The sequence below is a fragment of the Diabrotica virgifera genome, chromosome 6 (genome assembly GCF_917563875.1).
Source record: "Diabrotica virgifera virgifera chromosome 6, PGI_DIABVI_V3a".
Classification (NCBI taxonomy): Eukaryota; Metazoa; Arthropoda; class Insecta; order Coleoptera; family Chrysomelidae; genus Diabrotica; species Diabrotica virgifera.
The window spans coordinates 148,753,253-148,777,517 of NC_065448.1; the positions used below are offsets into that span (position 1 = coordinate 148,753,253).

Here is a 24,265-nt window from a genome sequence, read left to right on the forward strand (position 1 = left end):
TAGTTTTAAGTACCTGGGATCGGTATTACAGAATAATGGAGAAATAGATGGAGATGCATGCAGTAGAATTAGGGCTGGATGGATGAAGTGGAAGGAAGCGAGTGGTGTGTTGTGTGACAGAAAAGTTCCAATGAAGCTGAAAGGAAAATTCTATAAAACAGCAATAAGACCGGCTATGATGTACGGAACTGAATGTTGGGCAGTGAAAAAGAAAGAGGAACAACGAATGCATGTGGCGGAGATGAGAATGCTTAGATGGATGAGTGGAGTGACAAGAAAGGATAAAATTAAAAATGAGTATATTAGGGGAAGTCTAGGTGTGGCACCAATTGATGCCAAAATGAGAGAGCATAGGTTGAGATGGTTTGGTCATGTTCAACGTCGAGACGTTAGTCATCCAATACGAAGAGTAGCTGAAGTGCAGATTCCTGGAAGGAGTAGGAGAGGAAGACCAAAGAAGACGTGGGGGGAGACGATTAGGCAGGACATGTTGGTAAAGGGGATTAATATTGATATGACCCAGGATAGAATTGTGTGGAGAAATGCAATTAGGGAAGCCGACCCCGCATAGGGATAAGGCAAAGAGAATGCTGATATGGTAGAGGTACATCTACAGGGTACCAGGGTTCTCCCCATATGATCATCTGACGCGCTCGAGTTACTGCAAAAATCCCCGCTTGGGCTCCCCTACCATAGGTATGTACCTAAATAATTTAGTTCAATTATTGAAGTTTAAACATTCAGTTTTAAAGGCACGTATCCATTACCTTGGTGCTCCGTGCTTCATGTAACTGATCCAATGCCAATAGATAAGACATGCGCTCCTCTACATATAAACCGAACCGCCACCGATTGGATCGCCTAGCGGAGGCACCAACGCATCCACTATGTGGAGCAGCTACACGGAGCACCAACGTAATGGATACGTACCTTAAGATTCTGACTTGTAATTGGGGCTCATTTCAATATAGACCGTTGTTTTTTAATTGTCATTTATGCGCCTCCCCTCGATTTTAATCCGCCGCGGCGGCGCGCCTGCGCGCCTCTTACTATATAGTGCGTCCTGTCACACTATATGATTGGCGTATTTAATTAGCACATTGGCAATAATTAGTGAGCGGTTTGAAAATTGAGTGGACGCGCATAATTAATACCTGCGCATAATCAAAACAACGGTATATAGTGAAATAAGCCCCGATTACTCATCGTAATCTTGAAATTGAATGTTATAAACTTCAATTCAGGTACTTTGCAACCTAAAAATAATAATTTACATATGAGTTTTCCAGCCTAGGTATTTTCGCATTTTTCAGATTTTAAATCGCTTAATACTGCAAAACTATCAACTTTGGGGGAAAATGACAAGAGACCTTTGCTGTTTAAGGTGTTTAAAAAAATGTTTAAACAATTTATGTCCAAAAATTTCGTCCGGCTACCGTCTGATTTGTTTAAAGGGGACATTTTTGAACAGGATTCAGCAAAGAAACCGAATCAGAATTTTTTTCATACCGGAGCTGCCGCACAATGTGGACTAATATGTAAAAAATATGAGTTTGATTAACTAAGTTATGAATGTAGAGATTTTGCAATGGGATCTCGTACTATTATGTCGTTTATGTTTTAATTATTATTTTTGGGAACGGAACAGATATATTTAAAAATATTTGTGATATTCCTACTTCGAAAATCATTTTCAAAATACTTATTTTTGGAAGTTACTTTCTATGAATTAACTTTTGTAAATACGTTAATAGTATCTGCTCTTAGTATTTTATAACTAGGAAATATTTTAATTTCATGTTTTATTAGGCTTCTTCGCATTTTTAAGAAACCATCCCTATTTACCATTTCTCTTAAAAAAACTACATCATAAAGATAAAAATTCGATCAAGAACAATGGAAAAGTCGCGCGGAAAAAGATTTTCCTTATGTACCCGCTGATGGAGAAAAGCCGTCGTTGGTTTTTATGACGCATAACAGAGCTCCCATTGAGTCCCTCCCCGGCATAGACATCGTGACCGAGACCTTGGCATTGATACGAGTATCGTGATTAAATAGTCTCCTACGCATGCCCCGCTGCCCCGCAGATGCCCATGCCCATGCAATACAGAATGCGGTGAAATGCCGACTCGAAGTGGAAAGGTAGCCGGTGCTAAAGGGATGTGTCGCGTCATTACGAATTCCCTAAAAATAAAAATATTGATCGAGAATATGAACTAGAACTTCTAAAATTGTTTTGCTACATATTTTTCGTGCATCGGTTTACGTATTGTCCGATGGGCATATGGGCAAAATATGAGATTTGCCGCTGAGTTTTGAGATTGAATATTATAAAACAAGTATTTACACTGCCCGGACAAAATTCCGCCACTAAATATTTTTGATTCAGTTTGACAATTAAAAACTTTATTATTTGTTTTCCGATTTTCAAGATCCATGCATCAGTGTGTAGGTAAGGTACATGTTCGTTTGTTATTATTCTGGTAATAAACAATTTTTGCTTAGATGGGATTACATATGGGGTGAATAGAAACGTTGTATTTTCTCCTAACTTTAAAAAATTCTGTAGAAAAATTGAAGAGCTGATTTTGTTTCATAGTTTCGTATTATCCCGGAGGCATCCCTAAGATTTTGTTTTTTGAATTATCCGAATATCTCTTTTCTTGGAAGAGCTGCACAATTTTTTGTAAATAAAAACACTGATTGACTCATACACATGAATATCTTAAACAGAGGTTGGATTGATAAGATTGGAATGTCCCCCTTGAACCCCAGATCTCAATCCTATCGAGCATTTATGGGATGAATTGAAAATAGTTATTTGCCATCATCCTAGGTCTCCAGGAAAGGTACAGTTAGAGCCCCTCCACATGAGAGGCGCTTAACGCGCGTTTACAACTACATTCATTTTACTTGAGACCGTTCACATGCTAACGCGCGTTTTAGGTAATTAAAACGCGCGTTAGCATGTGAACGGTCTCAAGTAAAATGTATGTATACTAAATTTACAATCAAGATGCAGTAGAAATAAACAAACCAAGACACGTTAAATCCTACTAGGAGCACTCCCGAATCATTGTAAATCCCAAATAATGATTTTCAAAGTGTATACATTGTAAATTATGATTCGGGAGTGCTCCTAGCAGTGGCGGCTGGTCAGGGTCGGCAGTGCCGACCCACACATTTATGGACACATAGATTTTTTTAAATATTTAATTTAATCAGACTTGAAAATATTCGTTTCTGTGAAATAAAAAAAAATATCTGTGAGATAATACAGACTAAATTTTATTCTTTGTTTTTAAAAGAATTCTATCGATCCCATACGTTAAGTGATCCCTGTACGCTGTGCGTAAGAGACTTTTCAAAAATGATCCTATAGCCATGCACCCGATTGCGATTGTGTGTTTTCGGCAAGCCGTCCCCATATTGAAGATTTGCTTGTAATAAGAAGCTATGGAATATTAGCCGATAGGCAACCAATTATACATTTCCCGTATTTATTTGAATGGCAAGTACGGCAGAAACCAATCTGCCGAGCGGTGATCTGCAAACGGTAGCAAGGCACGTACCTAAGCGCGCCTGGGATAAAATTATGAAATAGGTAAGTAGGTAGTTTTACGTCGTTTAATGATTGATATTATAATTTTTTTAAGTTGTTAGGAATTACCATTTAGGGGACAGGATGAATCGGAGGATTCGTTACATCAAGTTAATTATAGAGAACAAATAAAATTGTTTAACAAATTTTCTAATTTACTTTCTGACTAGAAGACATTTAGCGGCGTACCTAAAACAGCACAGAATGAAAAAATCAATAATTAGTAGTTACATTTTGATGTTGATGCTTTTCGGTAGAAGTAGACGAAACTACTGATAGAGGTAACATGTCATTCACAAGTATCAATTGTTCATCGATACGCGTTACGTCTAATATTTATGAGAGGTTTTTAGGTTTTCAGACGTGAGTAGAAGCCATAAGACAGAATATATTTTTGGTGTTTTACAGGACATATTAAAATTTTTTGATATCAAAAATAAATTGGTAAGGCAAATTTATGACGGCGCTGCCTTGATGTCCGGTGAATTGTATGGTCTCCAGGCAAGAGTTAAAACTATTGCACCAGGCAAAACTATTATTTACTCACTGTTATAAGTCATAAGTCATTGACCTCTTTGACGATTCAAAATTTAAAAGTTACGCCAAAAAATGTTCAAAATATCTATTAGATAAGTTTATTAAAAATTATCCATCATTCTTTAATCAAAAAAATAAGAAAATGGATTAACAGGTTTATATGCTGATCTAAATATTTTCGGAAGGTGGCATAAGTTACAAAATATGTATAATTTTATATACTGCAATTCATTAGGTACAACAAACTGTTCCCGAAATTAATAAATTATTGTGCCCAAATGTGGGCAAATTCTGCCTCAAATGAACGGGATTTCTCTTGTCTCAAAAGAGTCAAAACGTATTGTCGAAACACCATGAAACAAGAGAGAATGTCAAACTTGTCTCAAATTTCAAATGTCAATAGATAAAAACTTTTAAAATCTCTCCAAAGCAATAATAAATTTTACAATGACGTTATAACCCATTTTGCTACTTCGAAACAACATAGACTAAGTAGACTCAATTTATAAACAGGTTTAGGTTCTAAATTTATAGGAAAAAACAAAAAAAAAACAAAAACCAAAAATCTCCTATGAAATTGAAGCCTTTTAATTAGATGGCATACCTATCTGAGGAGACAAAACCTTGCCGACCCTGTCTCTAAAGCCAAGAACCGCCACTGGCTCTTAGTAGCATTTAACGTGTCTTGGTTTGTTTATTTCTACTGCATCTTTATTGTAAATTTAGTATAGTTGTAATCGGGCGTTACCAAAACGCGCGTTAAGCGCCTCTCATGTGAACGGGCTCTTAAAGTTGGAGCTAGTAGAGAAATATCGGGCTATTCTCCAGATAAGGATAACACATCTTATTCATTCAATTCCAAACAGATTGCGCGCAGTGATTGCATCGAGAGGTGGACATACCAGCTATTGAATAATTGTTTTGTTGTTAATTTTGTTTTGTGTTGTTAATTTTAGTACGTTTCATATTTTTAATTAAATAAACCTTCAGAGCATTGTTTTTATTTACAGCTTTTACAAGAAAAGAGATATTCGGATAATTCAAAAAACAAAATCTTAGGGATGTCTCCGAGATAATACAAAAGTACTATGAAATAAAATCAGCCCTTCAATTTTTCCACAGAATTATTTAAAGTTAAGAGAAAATACAACTCTTCCATTCACTCCCGTATAATGTCATCTAAGCAAAAAATTTTTGTTACCGGAATAATATCAAACGATGTAAATTCATGTATATGTAACCTACAAACTAATGCAAAAATCTTGAAAATCTGAGTACAAATAAGAAAGTAATAAATTGTTAAACTTAATTAAAAATTTTTAGTGGCGGAATTTCGGGCCGGTGAGTGTATAATATATGTTATGTTTATATGGGGTTAGCCACAGTTTGGTTGTAATGACAATTACATTTTTACCCAAAAAATACTTGACGTTTCGATTTTCACTCCGAAAACCGTTCTTAAAAGATTACGGATAAATTTGTTGAAAAAAGGTGTGCATAACCAACAGTTGTTGTTGAGGTTATGTTATATTATCGTCAACAAAATTGAGGTATGAGTATGTACCTGCATATGATGGTTGTAGGTAAAAACCAGCTTTGAAGGTCGCCTCATATTATAATGCACGTCGCGTTTTCGTCACGTAGCGTTTCGTTTGCGAAAAATATAATTTAATGGTTTTTAAATTGAACCATTCATATTGTGCGTATAAGACACGTAACGTAGCGTATAAGACACGTTACGTCTGCGTTCGGTTCATTCGAAAACAATATTTTTCGGATGTTGACAGATACGGGTCGTTTTTCCCTTGTTGTTTATGTAGGTATTTCTTTGAATTTGATACCGAGTATTTAGACCGGTCAGTATCGTCGCCCTTGCTAGCGGAATTATTCCGATTCGATTTTTGCACAAATTTACTCAAAGAGAGGTTCTTATATCATATCCACAGGGTGCCAGGCGGTGCCGTGGTCTAAAAATTGTTTAAACAATTTTTGTTAAACAAATTCACAAAAATATTTTTTCATTCGAGCAATAATTTTTTTAGATAATTTGGGTAATTCTGAGCAAAAAAGGTTTCTTGTCATTTTTCTCTAAAATTGCGAAAAATCAAGGCTTAATAACTCGATTAAAAATTATTATTATGAATTTCAATAAGTGACCAAATCAAGTTTCAAACAACTTCTTCAAGGTCCTGAAGAGATTTTTGTCATTATTTTATTACAAAGCTGTTATTTTTAACTATTAACAATTACCGCTATAGTCCAACTGTATCGTCGCCCCCGTTAGCGAAATTAGATTTTTTTGCACAAACTTACTCAAAAAGAGGTCCTTATAACACATCAACAGGGTTCCGGGCGGTGCCGTGGTCTAAAAATTGTTTAAACAATTTTTGTTAAACAAATTCACAAAAATAATTTTTTATTAATAATTTAATTAAACCCAAATTAATAATAATTTGAGTTATTCTGGGCAAAAAAGGTCTCTTGTGATTCTTCTATAAAATTGATTGTTGTCGAGTTATATGGCCATTTCCGCATTTTTGCAAGATATGTTTTTTGCTAAGAATAACCCAAATTATCTAAAAAAAAATCGTTCGTAATGAAAAAATTATTTTTGTGAATTTGTTTACTAAGAATTGTTAAAACAATTTTTTGACAACGGCACCGCCCGGCACCCTGTGGATGTGTTTGTTATAAGGACTCTTTTTGAGTAAGTTTGTGCAAAAACATCTAATCGAAATAGTTTCGCTAACGGGGGCGACGATGCAGTTGGACTATAGCGCTAATTGTTAATAACTAAAAATAACAGCTTTGTAGTAAAATAATGACAAAAATCTCTTTGGGACCTTGAAGAAGGGGTTTGAAACTTGATTTGGTCACTTATTGAAATTCAATACTTTTAATCGAGTTATTAAGGCTTGAAAATGGCCTTTTCGCATTTTTCAAATTTTTAATCGCATGTAACTCGACAACAATCAATTTTAGAGAAAAATGACAAGAGACCTTTTTTGCCCAGAATGACCCAGTTTATCTAAAAAATATTGCTCGAAATGAAAAAAATATTTTTGTGAATTTGTTTAAAAAAAATGTTTAAAAAAATTTTTCGACCACGGTACCGCCCGGCACCCTGTGGATATGTTATAAGGACTTCTTTTTGAGTAAGTTTGTTTAAAAATATCGAATCGGAATAATTTCGCTAGCCGGGGCGACGATACTGCCCGGTCTAATTTAAAAAGTAGTTTTCGAGGCAATTTGTCATGTAAACATGTGTTGTGACAATAAACACATCTGCACCGCACCAAACTGAAACCAACGTAAACGTTCTATGTATGATAATGTGAATGGGCAGTCCGATTGCCGGTCTGCAAACGCTACGTGCCGAAAACGCGACGTGCATTATAATATGACGTGACCTTGACTGGAAAGATATGAGGGCGGATTGTTTCTTTGCCCTATGATACATACAATTTTGATTATTTTGTCTATTTGTGCAATAATTATGTATTGTGTGATTCTGTTTGAAAGTGTTCGTAATAGTGAGTGTTCGGGGTGAAAAGTTGTAAATTGTGTTATTATGCAATAGTGTGTTGCGTATAATAAATATAATGTATGATAAACATAACTGTGTCTCACATTTTCCTACCTTTTATTGTTGGTATATGACATGGTCTTTTTGTTCACTTCGTCCTTAAGTATTGGCAACTAAAGTCTGCTGCATTATGCTGATGGATTTGCTACACAGTTTTTTCTTCATTTACTAGGATGAGGGCAGCTTCTTTGATTTTTCTCTTTTTCAGTGTCTATATCCTTCATGATTATTGATGCATCTTTCCACTATGGTCTGTGTTCATTGTCCCAGGCATGTTTGCATATCTGTGATTTGTCGAAATTTCTGTTTTTGATGTATGTTTCATGCTCGTTAATCCTGACGCTTAGTGGTCTTGCAGTTTCTCCCACATATAAATTGTTGCATTCATAGGGTATTTTGTAGATGTAATTCTTTGACGTATCCTGTGTGTTGTTGGTTTTGGACATAATAGATCTTGTACGATAAAGCTTGTACATATGTGAGAGTATGAATATACTGTCAGGGTTGGACTGTATGTATGAGGATTGCTAGGTTCAAGTTGGAATATATAAGGTTTTATACAGACAGTATTCGTATGTAGATAAAAAGTCTTACCAAACTGTGAAATCTTGTCCCAAGCACTAAAGCCGGTCACACACGCATTGACTGTTCCCGTTCCCCGTGTATGCTGTCACTCGCGGATTAACTGTTCGTGCACGACTTTTGATTGTTCGTTTCAGCCCACAAGAAAGGCTGTACCGTCAAGAGATGAGCGGTACCCGAGTTGACCCTTCGAAAGGTCGTAGAGAAAAAAGAAAAGATTTCTTCTGTCGCGATTCCAAGTGTTCAAATATTGTCTATTGGAAGGGATCGAATTAGGAGGGGATGAACTAGGTGGTACTGGACAAGACAGGGTTGACCTGGTACTTATTTAAAGTTAAAGGTTTTAATAAGAGATTTAACACAGTAAAAAATATAATAATATTTTTGACATGTGAAAATTGAACAGATCTGTTGAACAGAATAGAGTGTGTTGGTTGTTTCAAATGTTGTTGTGATGTACTTATTTCCTATCCTCGTTAATTTTTCTGATAAGCTCTTTACATATGGTGTTGTTATCAACCTTGGGTTCGTTTTTTAGGGGTTGCTGGATTGTTTGTGTTGTTTTGTTGGTTCCTTTCTTCTATCTTCTGGAATTCCTGGTTTATAAATGACAATGGGTAGTCATTTTTTGTTAAAACATTTGTTAGCAGCTTTTTTTCTTCTTGAAATGTCTTTTCATCGGAATGGGTGTTTAAATTGTGACGTGAGTGGAAATTTAAATATTTGTTTGTGTTGGTTGGCTTTCTGTAAACTTTGGTTGCATATCATGTAACTTTTTTGGTTATCAGCACATCCAGAAAAGGAAGTGAATTCCTGGGAGAGTGATCGATACCGTGGCGTCCATTATTTGTTCTTCATTGTCATTTATTCTTCTTTATCCATTTTTCGGTATATCTATTCTTATTTTAATATTTTATTTCCTAGCCATCATCACTATCTACTCTGATCTACTGTCTTTGACAGGCATGCAAATCGGCCGAATCCATCCTTGAGTGTCAAGTAGTCGTTCTCTTGCATATATCGCTAGCCTAACTGCATTCAGTTTCCATCTCTCTCTTTCTACTTCTGTTATTAGTTCATCTTACTCTCTTCATCTTTTCATTTCCCTATACAAAAACTACTGCAAAAGTAGTTTTTTGTTACATTGGCATTGACATTTGAAGTGAATTGTTTTTTTTTCATGATGAATTTGATTGATTCTTCTTTCAATTCGACATCAACTATAAAGAAGAACAAGGTGGAATGCAACCTTCTTCTTCTTGATAGTTGATGTCGAATTCAGCAGGGTATTCAACAAAATTTAACAATTAGAAATTTGCTTGCCCCGTAAACATTTCAAACTGTTAAGTATTGTTTTTGGCAAGATGAATGAACACATACACGTTCCACTTGGATTCATAATGAATATTGACTCTGTCCTTGACAATTCGAAATGTGTTCATTTAAATATTTTGGTTGGTCAGCTGATGTGCAAATATGGCGTACGGCCAAAATTCCTTGGTTTATATGACATCTGGATGAAGACTGGCAGATTTTTAAACTATCTTAATGGCTTTCATAGTTTAGGAGATGATTTAACTTCTAATAATTGTAATAGCGCAATTCCCTTGCACTTAGGGCTAAGATTAGACGATTGGTCTTATATTGGACAGTTAAATATTTGAATCCGTTTAGTTTCAGGATTTTAAATTTGGAATTTTCATGAGAATTAATGTAATCATCATCACCTTGAAATCCCTTAGTAGGCTATTGATTATAGGCTTTAGAAAGGAACTACAACGTTAACGGGGTTTTATTGGTTCATATGGTGAATGGACTTCTAAATATGAAAAAACCGCAGAGTACTACGATTTAAAGGGGTGCGTTTTTGAGAAAGGGGTGAATTAGTCCCTAGGCACGGGGTGAATTCGGATGAGTTCTATGCACTTTTAGTACAAACACTCTACAGAAAAATTGTTCCAGGTCAAATTTACTATCGAAATATCTCCTTTTAAAGTCAAAAATATTTTTTTTTACAAAAATATATTTAAAAAAAGCAAAAAATATCACGAAAGAAAGCAATTTTGTTTTTAGCTCCATAACTTTTTTCCACGTGGGTATAGGTATAGGCATTGCTTCATAGAAAAAAAAACTTCCTTCCTTCCTCTTTAAAATGACGTCTGGTAGAAATAATGGGGAAAATGGCCCAAAAATGTTGTGAGCGGCGAAATTTGAAAAATCATATTTCGGAAACTATAAACCCTAGAGACTTCTACCAGACGTCATTTTAAAGAGGAAGGAAGGAAGTTTTTTTTTCTATGAAGCAATGCCTATACCTATACCCACGTGGAAAAAAGTTATGGGCAAAAAAACAAAATTGCTTTCTTTCGTGATATTTTTTGCTTTTTTTAATATATTTTTGTAAAAAAAAATATTTTTGACTTTAAAAGGTAATATTTCGATAGTAAATTTAACCTGGAACAATTTTTCTGTAGACGTGTTTGTACTAAAAGTGCATAGAACTCATCCTAATTCACCCCGTGCCTAGGGACTATTTCATCCCTTTCTCAAAAACGCATCCCTTTAAATGGTAGCACTCCGCGGGTTTTTCTTATTTAGAGGTCCATTGACCATATGGAACAATAAAACCCCGTTAACGTTGTAGTTCCTTTTAACTCTTTTATTTTGAAGATAATAAATAGCCTATTATCGCGACAACGAATATTTTACTGTGCAAAATATGAAGAACGAAAGTTTGCAAAAAAAGTATTGCAAATTATATTGTTGTTTATTGGAGTAATTATTAGAGCAAAATACTTTCGTACTTCTTAGGTTGCACACTGAAATATTCGTTGTCGCGATAATCCAAAACAGTCGTATATTCATATTCGTGGAATACACCATATTATAGAAATCGGTATAGAACGTCTTTTTTGTATATAGAGGAAGACCAAAGAAGACCTGGGGGGAGATGCTTAGGTCGGTAAAGGGGATTGATGTTGATATGTTGAATCTTTGGAGAAATCCAATTACTGAAGCTGAATCCTCATAGGGATAATGGCAAAGAAAATGATCATGATGAGAGTGCTATTGGTGATTTGATTCTTCTTTTTTAGTCCTTTTTTATTCAGTGTACTAATCCAGAGATCCTTGGACGTTGACCAAAATATGTACGTCTGTTTCATATATTACAACAAGGCTTTCGATGGATAAAGATATAAACAGCTAAGAAAATGTATCTACTCAAAACAAAACCAATAACCTACAACGATTTTCGAAATATATGATCAGCGCCGTAAAAACCGGCAAAATAACGCAAAAGATGGACAACATAATGCGTTGTAAAATAAAAAGAGATGAATCTCTTTGAGGTGGGAAATTATCGGTATCAACCTATAAAACCTGACCACCTTGAATAGTTTCCCACCTTTAGACGTAAGCTTTTTTTTTTCGTTTCGACTGACACAAATAAACGTCAAAATATATGGCAAGGTAGTAGCTGAATATTTTTTGGGAATTGGAAAACTGTGTCTGTTTAATGTTTAAATAAGTTTTTAAATAAAAATATTTTAAAAATTAAAGTAAAATTATTAACTCATTAATCATAATCTTTGTTTTTGATTTATTTATAGGCGCCTTTCTTCCAAACTAACTCATTCTATTCGTTCTAACAGCTCCGTCAAAATTATTTAAAATTAAAAAAATGTTAATGTCACGTTAACGTCATACGTATGACTAAAGCCAACTAGCTCTTCACTAACGTCTAAAGGTGGAAAACTGTCGTGTTTTATAGGTTAATACCGATAATTTCCCACCTCTACTATTTTTATCTCTTTATTTCACAACGCATTATGTTGTCCAACTTTTGCGATATTTTGCCGGTTATTAGTGCGCTCATCACTGTATAACGAATATATATATTTATTATAAGTATTATATTATATATATAAATTAAACCGACATATCTACAAAAATTGAGTTTTCGAGTTCTTAGTGCCAAAAAATATTTAAATTATCTAATCGTAATAATTTTGTTTTTTAATAATTAGTAATATTAATTTTTATTTAATTGTTTCAGGTGAGTTTAAACATAGCAGATTAGATATTGGTATGTATTGAAGAATATGTAGGTTTCATAATGTATCCCCTTAGTCGAATGTTTGCTATATTTGTAGCAAATTTTAGTTTTCTTTAAATTATCATCAAAAATAAACTAGACTTCACAGGGCCTCCGAGGTCTCAATCTCCCGAGCCCATAGATCTCTTCATGCACTACTACGGTTCCTTTATACCGTCGATGATGACGTGGCGTTTTGGTGTGGGTTGGCGCGAAGATTCTTGACGGTGGGAATTCGATTGGTAGGTGTAGGATATTCGGTCGTGTATGGCTTCTCGAATAATTTTTTGTTTATAGAAACTGATGGGGCTATGGTTCTACACCTAGATCTGAAATTAAATCGGAATTGCCAACAAAAATGGAATGTTCATAAATCCTACCTTGGATTCTCCGATTGGTTTGGCCTATATAAGAGTAAGATGGGGGGCACTCGGCACAAGCAACTTCGACTCCGTGTGTCAACCATTCAATACTTAAAAATATATATGGGACCAAGTGTCAGCTGAAAGTATATAAATATTATACAAATACAACGTTTATCTTTTTCTATAAGTTCTTTGTTATTCCGACATTGAGGTACTTATACGATTTATGGATTTTTAATTATTTTAAAGCAATGTTTTGCCTAAGCGAAAAAATGAAAAGTTACAGACAAAGGAAATTGCAGAAAATCCTGATATAAGTTGATATCTTGATATGTTGATTACGAAAAGTCAGTGGATGAGCTCTTAACAGTGGAAGATAAATTGAAAATAAATTTTTTCATCTGTATTTTAGACATTGTCATTACTGCTTTGATTGATCGATTTTCGCTTCTATAACACTAAAAATTTAAAAATTTGTATGATATTAAATTGAGGGAAATAGATGATAAAACACTAGAAAAATATTGTATGAATCTTCTTTCAATACTTTCAATAGAAAAAGAGAAGAAAAGAAAAATAATCAGATATAGAGGCCAGTGATATTCTAGAAGAACTTCGTGATATATCCCAAATGATACCATACTCCATGAAAGCTTTAGAAGTTCTGAACTATTTGTGACAGAATAACTGAATTTCTTTATACCTAAATGTAGTTATTTCACTAAGAATTTTATTGACACTCCCTGTCTCGGTAGCTAGTGGGGAAAGAAGTTTTTGAAAATTTATTAAAAACTATTTACGAAGCTCCATAAGACAAACAAATTTAAAAAATTTAGCACTCATTTCAATAGAGTCCTAGCTGCTACTTTAGACTACACCCATCTGATTGACGAGTTTGCTAAAATTAAAGTCAGAAGGGTAAAATTGTAATTTTTGTAAATTTTATTTAATGTTAATATTTACATTTTACATATTTCATTTAATTTAAAGTATGTTTTGTTTTTAAAATAAAATTTTTCGTTCATTTTGTGTAGCTTCATTTAGCAAAAATAAAAGTTAAGTTTCAATAATATTTAAGGGCGCAGGCGCTACATTTGGCTCCAATTCTTTTTAAATGCATTCTTTTTTCGAATCCTGAGAACACTAATAAATATTTTTGAAAAAATTAAATGTAGAATGGAAGATTACATTATTACCAAGCAAGTGCCGAAAGTCCCTTAAAATAAACAAAAAGTTTCTGTTGAATGAGATATTTGAAATTAAAAATTTCATTAAATTTTCTCTTTTTTCACCCCAGTAACTTATTAAAATAAATATTATAGAAGTTTTCAGGGACTTTAAAATACGTATTAGTTTTCACATGATTCGAAAAATATGAGTGCATTTAAAAAACATTGGAGCCGAAATTTTGCGCCTACCCCCTTAAGGGGCGGGATTTCGAAGACTTGCATCATATTGAACAGATGCACCGCACGGGTCTGGGGGTGTAAGTATCGTCTTTTACGTTTTACACCTTCATGGCGGACCAGTTAGGTTAGTTTTGTGGGATATTTTCTTCTTTTATTTCCAGTAATAATATTTATAATATATGCATGTATTCTTTTAACGTATTTCTCATCTAAAGATATTTTGTTTCTTGTTAATAAAAATCACTATATTTACGACTACTTCTTCGGTTAAAAATAATAATCATTTTTTATAAGGTAAGAAACCTGGAACTGGATTCGATAAATTATAAATCTACAAAAATCTTGGTTGATCGAATGTTACACAGCCATATTACTATAAGCTGGAAAATTACGAGTCCTCAAATAGACGTGATTAATACATATTTAAAAGAAGCTCAAATATAAACAAACGTGTGTTATCCAAACAAAAAAGTGTGGGCATTCAGCATGTAGAGAGTGTACCTCTATTTTTATCAACGTTCAAATCAAGGCGTACCCGCAGTTGCCATTAGCGCAGCTGAACATTAAAAGGGGTTCAAGATGTTTATAGGAAAAATACAGTGAAATATACACTACTACTCCCAGAAATTAACGCACCACCTTAAAAATGGATCATTTTTAATGTCTCGAATTTCCTAAACCTGTTGTCCGATTTAAGTGATTTTTTTAATGTTATAGCCTTATTCTTTAATAGTCTAAGATACGATATAAGGTCGATTTGCACTGATCTGTTTAATGGATAAAAATTATTGGATATGTAATTTAGCATGTTAACAATTACAAAAAACAAGGGTTGCCCTATCTAATCTTGTTCTAACTATAATTAATTAATAATTATTAAAAAATTACATTTTTTTATGAATTAAAAAAACTTTTCGACCCGGGCAGATATTATTTCAGATTTTTTGGATCATTCTAAACAAAAAAGGTCTTTTGTAATTTTTCTCTTAGTTAATCGTTTTCGAGTTATAAAACAATTTAAAACTGAAAAAAGAACGAAAGATGACAATTTTCAAGGCTCAAAAACGCAAGTAAAAAATATCATTTTGTCAGCCTTGAAAATCGTCATTTTTCGTTCTTTTCTCAGTTTTAAATTGTTTATAACTAGAAAACGATCAACTTTAGAGTAAAATTACAAAAGTCCTTTCTTGTTTAGAATGGCCTATAAAATCTGAAATAATATCTGCCCGGGTCGAAATTTTTTTTTAATTAAAAAAATGTCATTTTTTAATTATTAATTAATTATAGTTAGAACAAGATTAGATCGGGCAACCCTTGTTTTTTGTAATTGTTAACATGCTAAATTACATATCCAATAATTTTTATCCATTAAACAAATCGGTGCAAATCAACCTTATATCGGATCCTCTACTATAACAATATCGCTGTAATAATACTGTTGCTAGACAGGTAAATTGTCATTGTATACTGAGTGTATCCATCAAACTGTGTTTTCCTCAAAGTTCACCACACCCTGTGGAATATTCTATAATCGCTTATGTTGTATAATAAAAAAGTTACTTAAATTAAGTACAGTTACAATACTTAAGTACACTTAAAGCGAACAACAGGTTTAGGAAATTCGAGACATCAAAAGTTACCCATTTTTAATGTGTGGTGCGTTAATTTCTTGGAGTAGTGTAGAACATCCAATGGAGAACAAAAAACTACTACAAAAACCACGAACTTAATTTGTATTAATCAAAAAAATAAATCAAAATAAGATGCATTCATTCAGAAACTTTGGGAACTATTAGAAGCATAGTGAGAAACTTATAAAACAAACAAAAAAATAGAAGTAAACACAATCTGAGTGCGGATTAAGAAAAGTATATAATCTTCATGTGCTGTCTTCACCAATTAAGGTTTACGATCACAACAGCAAACTTGTCTCTTTTGGTACCTGTTCTTATTAATTATTTAAAAAGTGAAGTCTTGTCCAGATCCTGATGGTACGCCAGCATGATAACTTTTTTTTTGCTTTGGAATTGGTTCATTTCGAACCTATTCCTATTATTTTTTATCCAAAATGTTTACTTTAGTCTCTAGTATACAGTATTTGTCTCTAAGTACATTCTTCTGTATGATCAAATATTTACTATTAGACAAATGCTTGAAAAGTATTGAGAGTATTAAAACGTACATATATAATCTTTATAGATTTAAAACAGGCTTTAGCAATGGTTGAGCTGGGCATACCTAAGACTGCAGGAACGTAAATGTGTGTAACTCCTTGGCACCAGTTAGAATAGGAGTGAAAACAGCAAATGCTTTCTGCGTAAATTCTGGACTGAGACAGGGAGATCCGCTGTCAAAAATCGAAATTCAAATCAGATATAGCTGCCCGGGGAGCAAAGATGGTTCTCGCCTTTATCGATTATCCTTTGATCCACTCTGTTGTGCCTATCAAATGACAGAAGATGTTGATGTGTCAAAAAGGGGATGAAAATGCCAACAAGTATTGGTAACAAAGGTCCGTAGTTCAGAATCGAAAGAGATATGGGGTTGGTTCTTAGTATCGTTTTTTTCTCTGAAATAAGCGATAGATGGTAAAAAATAAGATAAAAGGGAGTAGCTACAAAAGTTAAATTAGGAATTAATGGATAGAGAAAAAGAAGAAAACAAATGGGCAATATTATGCCAATAAAAGGCATCTCTTTGTCTTTCAAAGAAATAAAATTGTCTTTCAATAAAAAAAATAAAATTTATCAGACAATCTTTCTGTGGTTACAAATTGGAAGATTTGTCTTTGCGTTAAAAAAAGTAAAGGTTTAAAATTTAAATACCTTGGTTGGTTCAGGAAACGTCCAAGCTTCTCATCTTTGGGGATGTCTGAATCACTTCGCTAAACACTGATCTTTAGTCTAACAAAACATGAGGATAGTACAATTTTGATTCTTTTAACTATTAGACGGAGAGACTAAAATTTTTCACGATTGATTACTGTGATTGTGTAGAGAAGCATACTGCGGACGGTCAAGCGAAACGTAGAACAGGGATTACTGAGAGGGTATCAAAGTTGCTTTCCTACGAAGGTAATTATTTCCATTTACTAAGGCTGAAAATCAGTACACACATTCTAAATTGAATATAAATAAAAGTTATTATAGTCGGTCAGCTGTATGACGGGACAGAGCCGGTCGGTCGGCCCCAATGAATGTACAGGGTTACATATTCACTATATTTTGGCCCTCTTGTAAACTGCTTTATTTACAGAATTAGAAAAAAATGTAAAATACAAAAGTTGTTCGATTTTTTAATTATGATTTTTTGACATATATATCGTACTAGTGACGTCATCCATCTGGGCGTGATGACGTAATCGACTATTTTCATAAATGAGAATAGGGGTCGTGTGCTAGCTCATGTGAAAGGTTATTCAATTCTCTATACAGTACTATAAACATTAAGGTCATTATTTATACAGGGTGTCCAAAAAAAATTAAATTATTAATTAAACAATTAATTTATTAAAAAAAAATTTTGGACACCCTGTATAATTAATCATGTTAATGTTTATATTACTGGATAGGGAATAGAATGACCTTTCAAATGGGCTAGCACTCGACCCCTATTCCCATTTAAAAAATAGTCGATTACGTGATCACGCCCAAATGAATGACGTCACTAGTACGGTATATATATATATATATATATATATATATATATATATATATATATATATATATATATATATATATATATTATATGTCAAAAAATCATAATTTAAAAATCGAATCAATTTTGTATTTTACATTTTTTCTAATTCTGTAAATAAAGCAGTTTACAAGGGGGTCAAAATATAGTGAATAACCCTGTACATTCACTGGAGCCGACCGACCGGCTCTGTCCCGTCATACAGCTGACCGACTATAATAACTTTTATTTATATTTAATCTAGAATGTGTGTACTGATTTTCAGCCTTAGTAAATGGATTTAATTACCTTCGTAGGAAAGCAACTTTGATACCCTCTCAGTAACCCCTGTTCTACGTTTCGCTTGACCGACCGCAGTATGTTTCTCTACATAATCACAGTATCAACTGTGAAAAATCTAGCTTTAGTAAATTCAAAGAGATTTTTCAGCGCTGCCTCTATCATCATGGCTATTCTAATCTTAGATGCTGCTACTCTGAATAGTTCGGTTGATGTGCATCCGTATCATTCCCTCAAGTTACGCAACCATGAGATTCTTCCTAGATTTTAGCCTGCAGTTACTAAAAAATATATGGCTGCGTACCATTCCCTCAAGTTACGCAACCATGAGATTCTTCCTAGACTTTTGCCTGCAGTTACTTAAAAAGATATGGCTGCCTCCATCAGTTCTTGAACTGGAATTAATTAATATTTTGTGCACTCTTTGCCGCTAAGTGAACTTTCCTTTCATCAGACGTAAATCGCCTCCTCCCGTGACCAAACGGGTACTGACATACCATCCCCCAAACTTCGTCATATAACTTGCCGAATCATATCAAGACACATTCCTCATGTATCTGTAGAAATACCGCATAATAAATTAGAGATAATAATGTAATTAGTTCTCGGAAAAGTAATTCCTAGGCTTAACTGGTTCACTTAAAAAAAAACGAAAGTTTATAGATATGCGCAATATGCAATATGCGTATAGTGTTTTTCACTCGGTTAAAGTTTGTACACGTTGAATAATAAGTATCAGTAGATACTTTCCCACTACTAGAAAGTTTCCCAGAGAAATTACTCGTCAACATAATTGTAGGTGTCTCAAACTGTGAGAAACAAATCTCTAATATAAACAAAACCTTCCAAAATGTTTACTCCAACTATCACCTAACATGAAAAATAGATTGATCTTATAAATATGTTCTTATTTTCTTTTGTCGGCGATAAAGAAAAATTTCTACTATACAGTGATGAACGCGCTAATAACCGCCAAAATAACGCAAAAGATGGAAAACATAATACATTGTGAAGTAAAAAAAAAAGAATGTGTCTACTTTGTACGCACGTAAGAAGTTATACTTCTATTATATGATTTCAACGAAATCAATATACTTTAAACAGTTTTTCTACTACTTTCCAAAAAATTTTATTAAAACAATACCAAAAATTAAAAAAATAAAAGAATAAAACACACACAAACACATTGAAAAATGCCACAAATGATTTCTGAACAATAATTGTTGCCAAAAATTTTAATTAAATACGTATTTTCTGAAAAAAATTAGATAATAATATACGTACAATCATAAAATCTATAGAAAAATAAAAAAATGATATAACTTGCATTGGGCTTGAACCTACTTCCCGTGTATCCCGCCGTACGAGAGTCGAAGCGATTTCAAACTGCACCATCTTCGCGTATACGTCATGTGGGAATATACACAAACTGAACAACTTTTTGACATTTTGTTTATATGAAGTTTTATTAGTTTGATTTTTGTCGAATTAAAATACAACAATATATAGAGTAAGAAAACGATACATTAGATGAAAATTTGTAGAAAGTTTGTTCGTAATCAGATTATGTAAATTAAAGCATTGCCTACTAGGGGTATAGCATAGCAAGTACTAGGTAAGTACATTATTTTTTTTACATTTTCCAAATAGGTATGAAGATAATTTTTTATTGGAATACAACTGAAACATTTAGAATGTTTTTTTAGAATGTACCTGTGGCTTTTCAAAACTATTTAAAAAGTCACTATAATTATAAATTTGATTTTATTTCTGTCCTCACAACAATAAAAACTAATATATTATACAACATTTTTGTTTACCGATAACCTCCATATTGAACAATTATTGACAGATCATTTCAACACCCAATCGGAGCCCGTATAAAGACTAATACCAAACTGTCGGTGTGCGCATGCGCGCAGATCAATATAAATTCACCCTCAATCTCAATCGCGCCTAAAGAAGTATAACTTCAAAAAGAGATGAAACTAGTAGAGGTGGAAATTATCGATATAAACGTATAAAATTAACATTACATTACATAGTTTCCCACCTTTAGAGGTATCGGAGGAGTGTGACAGGAGAATTTTATAAAATACTCCTGCCACAGACGTCTAAAGGTGGGAAACTATATAATGTAATGTTAATTTATACGTTTATATCGATAATTTCGATCTCTACTAGTTTCATCTCTTTTTATTTTGCCGGTTATTAGCGCGCTCATCACTGTATACAAAGACGGAGCCATTTCCTGCAAGGCAGGCAGACTGAGACTGAAAAGAGCTTGCTTTTAACGAAATTTATTACGCATTCGTTTTATATTGGAAACTATCGATCTTATGCATACTGGGTTTATCATTATTAGATAGGAATTAGAAGTTCTATGATATACAAGGGGGACGAAATTTTAACTTACTCCCTTGCATCGTTACAGTATATACTAGGTATATAGCTCTGCATAAATTTGTTTTTGTTAATTCAGGTCAAATTAGTTCTTGTAATTATTTTTATTTTATAATGGGTACATCCCGCAAATAAATAAACATTTCGAATAACAAAACACAACTTTCAGCAGTTATCGGAAGCACTGACGGAGAAGAGTACAACGAATTTCCAAAAAGAAGACGAAGAATAATAACACACTAACAGACATTATTGAGATTAATTTTAGCATAAATATAAAATTAATGATACCTGTTATAACGCTTATTAACCTAAAAATAACAGAGCCCGAAGAAATTATTGAAAGTCTTTGATTTAATAATGAGAGCAGCTCTAAAATAGCAGAAAAAATATCAAAAGTTGTAACATAAAAGTTGTAAAGTTTTGTAAAAGAATGAAAGTTTGTATCAAAACATTTTAATAAACTGAATAAAAAGTACTGATAAACTGAGAAGGAAATTTCCAAAACAGAAATAAGAAGAATGAAGAAGTAGAGAAGCCATCATTCGTCTACAAAAGTTGATGTTCCTTTCGGCTATACAGAAGAAAATACAACAAATATTTTTACGTCTACAACAGGTAATTCTTATCGATTATCCCATATCGGCGCTCATGTACAGTATTTAAAATTCACGATGCAACTATGCCATGCCAGTTTGAGAGAATAGGATGCAAGGAAGTGAAGGCCACGTTGTGCTGATCTGACGGATAGTGGCCTTGATCTTGAATTAAATCCCAGTTGCCAAGCTGGCTGACTACATTACACGGCGAACTATCTGTATCTTCCACATGGAAACACGTTTTTTTTAAAGAGTCATTAGATATAATTACGATGTATTACATTAGAAGAAGACTTCTACTAATGGTAATGATGATGGCATTACTGTTTTTTCATTTTCATGCAATGCTATATATACAGTGCGTCCATAAAGTAACGCATAAATTCGTTATTTCGTAAACCGGCGACTTTAAGGAAAAATCCCGAAACAGGTCGATTTTTATTTTTAAATTACGACTTTTTTAAATATATTACAGGGGTGGCCAAGCTCCTTGATAGTCCGAGCCATTTTTCAAAATTTGAAATTTTTCGCGAGCCGCAATATTAACAATTATTTAATAAGTGTAAAAAAGGTATTAAATTTGTCTCTCGCAAGTGAAATAAAATGGTTTACATCGTTGTTTTAAATATGTAAATACAAGCAGCCTTTACCAATTCAGGATACTTTGATTCTTCATCATCCTTCCAACTTTTTCGGGGACGGCCTACTGATCTTTTACCGTCTTTCAAAAAACACTACCTGTAACACTCTGCCTTCCTTTGATCTTACCACATGACCTGCCCATATTTTCTTAGCTTTTATATGTCTGACGATGCTTTTAGTACCATAGACCGTGACCAATTCTGAGAACTTTCCTTTCAAATAGCAGCAGCTTATTTATTTCCCGCTGATATACAGTCCACATTTAACTTCATATGTAACAATTGGGCGAATAATTGGCATGTACATATTGGCATATTGGCATATTCATATACAGTCTTATTTTATATTTTTTTAGCTGCTTAGATCTTAATGATGATAATAGAGAGTATAATTCTCTATTGCAGCGGTTCTCAATCTGTGGTACATGTACCACTGGTGGTACATTTCATTATTTGAGGTGGTACACAAAACGCAAAACAGCTAAAATAAGCACCACTATTATAGTTAATTAGATCACCTAGCTAGATAGGTATTTCAGTTAGGTGGTACCAAAAATAATAAAAAGTATTTGGTGGTACATGACTCAAAAAGATTGAGAACCGCTGCTCTATTGCACACAGATATCCTTGCTGAGACCATTTTTATATATGTTGTTGTTATCTGTGATTACCGCCCCTAGATATTTACTCTTTTACTACTTCGAAGTTGTGGTCATTTATAGTTATGTATGTTCTGCCTAACTCTTGGCCTTGGATTTTTGGTTACTAGCATGTTCTGCCTAACTCTTGGTCTTGGATTTTTGGTTACTAACATGTATTTCGTCTTCTTTTCATTTATTTGAATGCCCAGACTACCTGTTTCTTCTTCGAGTTGTGAAAACACCTCTCTCACGCCTCTTGTAGAATGAGGGACTGCACCTAGATTATGAGCAAAGGCCAACAATAGTTTTTATTCTCGATTTGCAAATCCCCCTATAATAGGTCTGGATCCCGCGTATGAAAAAACAGTTGATTAATAGCAAGCTGAAAATTTGTTAATAGCTTAAGCTTGTCTAGTCGGACAAACTTTGATATATGGGAACACTGGAACAGGGGAAGTTTTAATTGTGGAACAGGTTAAAAATTTGGAACGGTCAGACCACGAAAACGGCACATGTATTTTGTCCGACAGAACAGACTTAAACTCTCCGAACAAAAATTAAACTCTCATGCAAAAATCAGACTGATATTTATCACCAAATGGGCGTTTTAGTGTGTGGAACATGTAGAATATGCCAAATGACAGGAATTATGACAGGTGATAAATAGCAGTCTGATTTTTGCATGAGAGTTTAATCTCTGTTCGGAGAGTTTAAGTCTGTTCTGTCGGACAAAATAAATGTGCCGTTTTCGTGGTCTGACCGTTCCAAATTTTTAACCTGTTCCACAGTTAAAACTGCCCCTGTTCCAGTGTTCCCATATATCAAAGTTTATCTAATTAGACACCCTTAAGCTATTAACAAATTTTCAGCTTGCTATTAATCAACTTTTTTTTCATACGCGGGATCCAGACCTATAAGCTCAGATGATATTTTACTAATTACATATTCTAACGCAAAATTGAATAGCACTACTAATAATGGGCCGGTATTTTATGTCCCGGTTAAACCTCGGTTAGCTAACCGGGGTTTAATCGGGACAGAAAAGTACCTCTTAGGGCTTCTTGCGTTGTAATAAATGCAATTATAATTATTATTATAATTATTTATGATTATAATAGTAAATATAATTGCGTTTATGTCTATGTTATGCATATATTTCTGTCCCGATTAAACACCGGTTAGCTAACCGAGGTTTAACCGGGACATAAAGTACCGGCCCTTAGTCTTTTATATTTGTTCTCAGTAATTTAATACATTTTGAAACACAAAAATTAAAACTAATTCAGGTAGGTATATTTATTAATAGCCATAAATAATCCTTCAAAGAGCCCACATGTGGCTCGCGAGCCACAATTTGGCCATCCCTGATATATTATATCATACTACTGACGTTATCCGTCTGGGCGTGATGACGTAATCGATGATTTTTTTAAATGAGAATAGGGGTTATGTGATAGCTAATTTGAAAGGGTATTCAATTCTCGATTCAGTAATGTAAACATTAGCAGAATTATTTATACAGGGTGTTCAAAAAAACATTTTTTAAATTAAAATAATTGAGACAAAAAGAAGAATGTATGTAATTTATTTAATTCAAAATGCGTTTTACTACTGTCAGAAAACAGAAAAAAAGTATTTGACAAATAAACATTGATTTTCGCTTAAACGAAATATTCAAACTGGCAAGAAACAGGTGGGTGGCAGCTTTAACATCGACTGTAAGCGAAAAACAATATTTATTTGTCAAATAAACATTTTTTCCTGTTTTCTGACAACATTAAACCGTATTTTAAATTAGATAAACATTCTTCTTTTTGTCTCAATTATTTT

At 33.5% G+C, this 24,265-nt stretch overlaps 1 protein-coding gene across 6 annotated transcripts in view; it reads left to right on the forward strand.

Moving 5' to 3' along the window:
• The window catches only part of LOC114329180 (steroid hormone receptor ERR1), a 325,624-nt gene that overhangs the window by 143,274 nt on the left and 158,085 nt on the right, over window positions 1-24,265 (forward strand). For 2 of the 6 annotated variants that reach the window (XM_050654121.1, XM_050654123.1), the window contains exon 2: window positions 20,724-21,172. The exons of 3 other annotated variants lie outside the window; for them this stretch is intronic. In XM_050654121.1, the coding sequence (XP_050510078.1) occupies window positions 21,116-21,172 (57 nt within the window). In that variant the 5' untranslated portion in view covers window positions 20,724-21,115. The remainder of the gene's footprint in view (window positions 1-20,723; window positions 21,173-24,265) is intronic. One more of the 6 variants, XM_050654122.1, reaches the window with a different exon arrangement.